The sequence below is a fragment of the Juglans regia genome, chromosome 5 (genome assembly GCF_001411555.2).
Source record: "Juglans regia cultivar Chandler chromosome 5, Walnut 2.0, whole genome shotgun sequence".
NCBI lineage: Eukaryota > Viridiplantae > Streptophyta > Magnoliopsida > Fagales > Juglandaceae > Juglans > Juglans regia.
This window is the reverse complement of record NC_049905.1, coordinates 20,304,162-20,309,839: the sequence shown is the minus strand read 5'-3', so window position 1 is coordinate 20,309,839 and position 5,678 is coordinate 20,304,162. Positions and strand designations below refer to the sequence as shown.

The 5,678-nt window shown below is 36.1% G+C and overlaps 1 protein-coding gene across 1 annotated transcript; it reads right to left on the bottom strand.

Annotated features, from left to right (window-relative positions):
• Positions 1 to 1,089: 1,089 nt before the first annotated feature.
• Positions 1,090 to 4,478, bottom strand: LOC108996772 (putative disease resistance protein At3g14460). The gene has a single exon (XM_035690090.1). It carries the CDS (start codon positions 4,363 to 4,365, stop codon positions 1,090 to 1,092), a length of 3,276 nt encoding a protein of 1,091 aa, XP_035545983.1. The 5' UTR covers positions 4,366 to 4,478.
• Between the last annotated feature and the right edge of the window lie 1,200 nt (positions 4,479 to 5,678).

The window sequence follows — 5,678 nt, the reverse complement described above, 5'->3', positions numbered from 1 at the left end:
TTCTCAACTTTTAACATTGATCATGTTACAATTTCACAAGGCAAAAACTTCGGTGTAGATGAACAACCATTTTTCCCACATTGATCATGTCACATGTCTGCAAATTAACAAGTGAAAAAAAGTGTCATGACCAACAACAATGAAAAACAAAAACAAAAACAAAAACAAAAAGTGATCACTTGCTTTTACAATCATCCAAAATATTTTTTCTATTCAAAATTAAATAATAGATTTGATACTCACTAATAGACTTCCGATCAACATAATGGTTTTGTCTCCGATCCCTAAATTAACACCAACTACATTGACATCCAAAGAGACAAAAGAAGAGTGGCAATCAGTGGTGAAACCAACAATTTTTCTGAGGGGGGGCCAAATTTTCTAGTGTCACATTGAGATTCAAAAAAGAAAAAAAAAACTATATATAAAATTAGATCTCGATAATTTTCCATATACACGTAGAAATAAAATTCTAAAATACATCTTAATAAATGTTTCAAATTTTTTATGATAATGTTTTATGAAATAATATTTATCTATTATTTTTTTTAATGAAATATTTAGAATTTATTTGTTTCATAGAAACTACAAAGTGATCTTTTAGAATGTCACTATTTAAGTTAGTTTATTAAGCTACATGTAAACTCTAGATATTTTTGTGTCACATTAAGCATATAATACTATAGTAGAGATCTTAAATGATTTTTCTTGTATTCTCTCTTTGGATTTCACATTAAGATGCCTAATATTATATAACAAAAAACTTTGCGATCTATATTAATAAGTTTATTATTTCTCCTAAACTTAATTTTGATTTAATTTTGGTGAGACCACACTCTTAAAAATAAATAATATATAGAAATTGTACAAAATTCTTGGACTATACGAAATAATTAGAGAGTCATTTCTAAATATATTGAAATTTTGTAAAATTTTGCAAAGCATATGGCCGGGATTATAAATTTTTTTTGGAAGATCATTTTCTCTATCTATAAAATTATGTTTAAAAATTAGGGTATATTTATTTTTCAAAAAATTGGGGGATTATACCTAACGTACCTTGTTTTGATCATATACTTTTGAGCCAGCTCAGTCAATCAATTCCTCGTCAACTATTTTGAAGGGGATGTGAGCAAACTTGTGCCGCCATTCTTTTTCTTTCCTTCTCTTCGTTAATAAAGGACAATTCTCGATGCATAGAACAGAAAGGGAAGTGAGGTGTTGAAGCCCCTCTTCTAACATGCAGTACTCCAGCTTTGGACAATTGATGATTGCCAAATCTTCAAGAGAGGTGAGGTGTTGAAGCCCCTCTTCTGGCATGCGCTCCAGCTTTGGACAGTTACAAATATACAAACGTTTTAGAGAGGTTAAGCGTTGAAGCCCCTCTTTTGAGATGCACTTGAGATTGTCGCAGTAAGAGATATACAAACTTTTAAGAGAGGTGAGGTTCTCAAACCCATTCTTGTCGAACGACGTCAAATTTGGGAATTCAGAAATCATTAGAAAGATCAGATTTGTGGGAAGCAACCCCTTCTCTGGAAAAGACACCACATCTGATTTCGATCCGCCTATAATTTCCAATTCTCTAAGAGAGGCAAGATTTTGCAAACTCCACCCCATCCGACTCTCAACGAGTTTATCACAATCCCAAATTCCAAGTTCATTCAGACTGGAAGGTAAGCCCCTTTCTGGAAACGTCTCAATATTTGTACACCCACTTATCCAAAATCGAGAAAGAGATGGAAGGAGCATGTGCATCTTGTCAGGTAGCGATCTCAAACTCTTACAATTTTCGATCTTTAACTTTCCAAGGTTGGTGGCGTGCAATCCTCCTCTCGGAAATGACACAAAATTAGGACACCCTTCAATAGTTAGAGACGACAAGGCCACTAAATCATGTTGATGTTGTTCTGCAACTATAAGAGATTCTAGATCTGTACAACTTCGGATTGCCATATCCTTAACATTTGGGAATAAATCCATTGGAATGGACCGGAGAGAATCACAATCGAACAACTTCAAAACTTCAAGGCATGAATAGTCCAAGTTTATTGGGAGCCCTAACTTCTTGCAATTGTTTAATGTAGAGGGTAGACCACCCACTGGAAGAGACATATGCGAGAAAAAGTCACCCATATCCACTGCATCAAATCCTCCAATTGTGAGCTCCTTCGTAACATGAATTGGCATTTCCCTTAATATATCCTCTCTACAATTTGTCAGCTCCAATTGACATGTAGGCGTAGCCCTTGGGAGTGAAGCCAACATCTTCGGACAATCTGTAATCTCAAGGATACCCAAAGAAGGAAGGTGAAGGGGCAAATCTCCCGTTAGCTTTGAGCATCTCCGAATATAAAGCTTCTCGAGACGATGGTAAGCTCCTCCTTCATTTTCTTCACCAAACGAAGACCATTTCTCCCAATTCAACATCTGCTCAAATTTTAAAAATTTCAATGCCCCAAACGGCTTAATAGAAGAAGAACCAGTACTTCCGTAAAACTCTTCACCCACTACTACAATTCCATCAAAGCCAACAATAGAGAGGTTTTGTAAAGAGAGTAGCTGCCCAAGTGCTGGTAAGCTGCAACAATATTTACAGTTTTCCAAATCAATAGATGTTACGTAAGGGAAGGAATGATCCCCTACCCAATTTGGAAAACTTCCACCCATGTAGTCATTTATAGTGAGACTTTTCAGGTTTCTATGTGGTTGCAGACCGTTGAGTACATCTCTTTGACTTTCTGAAATCTCAGTATTTGAACCTTTTTTCCAGTTTAATGCCAACTCTTTAAGGTCCATTTTATTCCTCAAGCATGCACCTTCTGCATCGGTGAAAGATTCAACATTTTCAAGACCCAAGATAGAAAGTGCTCCTCGAAGATTTGCAAGCTTTCCCAATTCTCTAATGCTACACCCACAGCGTTTGCTAACCATAAACTTGGTTAATGTCTGGAGACATTTTAGTTTTCCCATATGTATCGGCATCTCCATTATGCAGGGAGTTTGAGTCAAATCAAGATGACGTAAATTAACGAGTTTTTGCATGTCTCTTGGCAATGTTTCAAGTTTTCCGCAATTAGATAACTTCAGTGTTTGCAAATTGTACAACTTGCATAAAGAATCAGGCAACCTTTTAAGTGCTGTATGAGAAATGTCCAAATAACGTAACTGTGTAATTTTTCCAATTGATTCAGGCAACTCGCACAGCTCCCTGTAATTAGATAGGTTGAGCACCCGTAAACAACTTAACATTGGCAATAAATCACGCAACAACTTTTTAGATATGTAGAAACAATTTCTTGACGCCGATTTTAATGCCAAAAATGTACGCAATTGCTTAGCTTCTTGAAGAGTCTCGAACCTCTTAAAATTTTCATACTCATCTCTAGCATACGACACATGACGAGTCTTGTTAACATTTTGATGAGAACGGCTATCAACCTCCAACCTAAATGTAAATTCACCAGACACAAATTTTGCCAAGTCATTGATGAGATCGTGCATCACAAAACATAGTTCATCTTCATTCGACTTCTGAAATAATGATCTTGATACAAGAGTGCCAAAGTAATAATTACCAACTGCTTCCATTGTTTTGTATTTAGTTTCGTGGAGAAAACCTTCTGCCATCCATAATAAAACTAATTCATGTTTCTTGAAGGGATGGTCTTTTGGAAATATTGAACAGTAAGCAAAACACCGTTTTATATATGAGGGAAGGTGTCTATAGCTTAATCTTAGAGCAGGAAGAATTTCATTTGAAAAACTCCATATCTCACTATTCAAAACCTCATCCCAGTCACTAACATCAACTTTGGATCGCAAGAGGGCCCCAATTGTCTTTATTGCTAAAGGTAGACCTTTGCATTTTTCAACAATTTGTCGACCTAACTCTTCAAACTGATGGGAATGCATATAGGAGTTAGCATCATGCAGAAATGCATGCCTTGCAAATAGTTTCCAACAATCCTCGTCTTGTAATTCCTTTAGATGATGGATTTCAAAAGCACGCATGGCTAATGCAACATCAACATCGCGCGTTGTTACGATGATCCTACTTCCCTGTGCCCCAGATTTAAAGGGGTTACTTAATATCTCACATTCAGGGTAATTCCTATTCCAAACATCATCCAAGACCAATAGGAATTTCTTTCCCATCAATTTCTCCTTTAGTTGAAGTTGAAGCCGATTTAGATCTTGAATATCACTGGTCGAAGAAGTTACTACTTCCAGAATTGTTTTCGTTACTTTAAACATATCAAAATCCTCTGAAACACAAACCCATGCTACAAGGTCAAAATGCTTTTGGACCTTTTTGTCATTGTATACAAGCTGAGCAAGGGTGGACTTGCCCAGTCCCCCCATGCCAACTATGGCAATCACACCTATCTTATTGTCACTAGCATCATCCGGAAGTAACTTATTAATTATTTCTTCCTTATCATCATTTCTACCACAAATGTCAGAATCTTCTACCAAACAAGTAGTTTTAGATGGTTTCCCTCCGACAGTACTAGCCTGTACTAGACCCATGAGATTCTGTTGACTTGCTAGATTTTCTAATCTCCCAAGTATCCCTTTAATCCTTACTTCTATCTTCTTTAAAAAAAAAGAAGTATGGATGGAGTTTCGTACCTTACTTGCAATATTGGTTCCAAATTCCGCATCTAATTTAGATTGTAAGGCTTTAGTTGCAATCTTATCTAAGACGTCCTCTGCATCATAGACAGCATCCTTAAGCTCATCAAGCCAATTTTTCATGCTAGGATTCGTAACTTGTTTGTCCTCGGCATCTTCAAGCACAACTTCAACGGACAACAATATCGTTTTCAACTTGTCCAAGAGCCCATCATTGAGTTTGCTCCCCCTTAGAAAATCAACAAGCTCCTGAGATGCCATCCTATCAAATAATACTTTAAGGAAGGCAGAGAGAAGTGTTCCTCCCACTAATTCGGCCATGTTTTGTTCTTTGAAAGGGGAAAAAGCAAATGAAAGCTGGAAGGTGAGATTGCAAAGAGCAGAGTGTAAAATGTGTTTGCAAGCAATATTTGGCAATGAGTACTATATGTGGAGGAAACAGCCTACTGCAGTGATCCAACACCATCTGATTGCACCAGGTCAAGTCAATGACCCCAGCTATTTATAAAGAGCCATTATTGGACCCTCATCTCTGCACAAAGTAAGGGCTTATTTGGTCCATGTACGTCATATCTCATTATCAATGAAAAAAAATTGGGATAAAATTGTGAAATAATTGTCATTATATCATTGTTCAGTTGAAAAATATTTTTTGGCTTTTTTTCAAAACTTGAATTATTGGATTAGTCGTCTCATTTTCTAAAATTATAAAATAATAATATTTTTTTTAATCTACCTAGTTAATGCAATATTTAACTAAGGAGAGAAAGGGGGATGGAAATCACTGAGGAGAGAGAGAGGGGAGAAAGAGAAAGACGGAGGACTGGATCGAGGAGGTGTATGGGGGAGGTAAGTTGTAGTCGGTTCTATATTTCGACTGTGAGAAAACCGCACGTGGCATAATATCGGTGTAAGTTTTCTCTGGACACCACATCTGGTCCCTAAAATTTCTTTTTTTTTTTTTTTTGAAAAAGATTATTTTGAAACAATTTTAAAATTTTTATATATTAAAAAAATAAAAATTTCCTATACACCTTTAC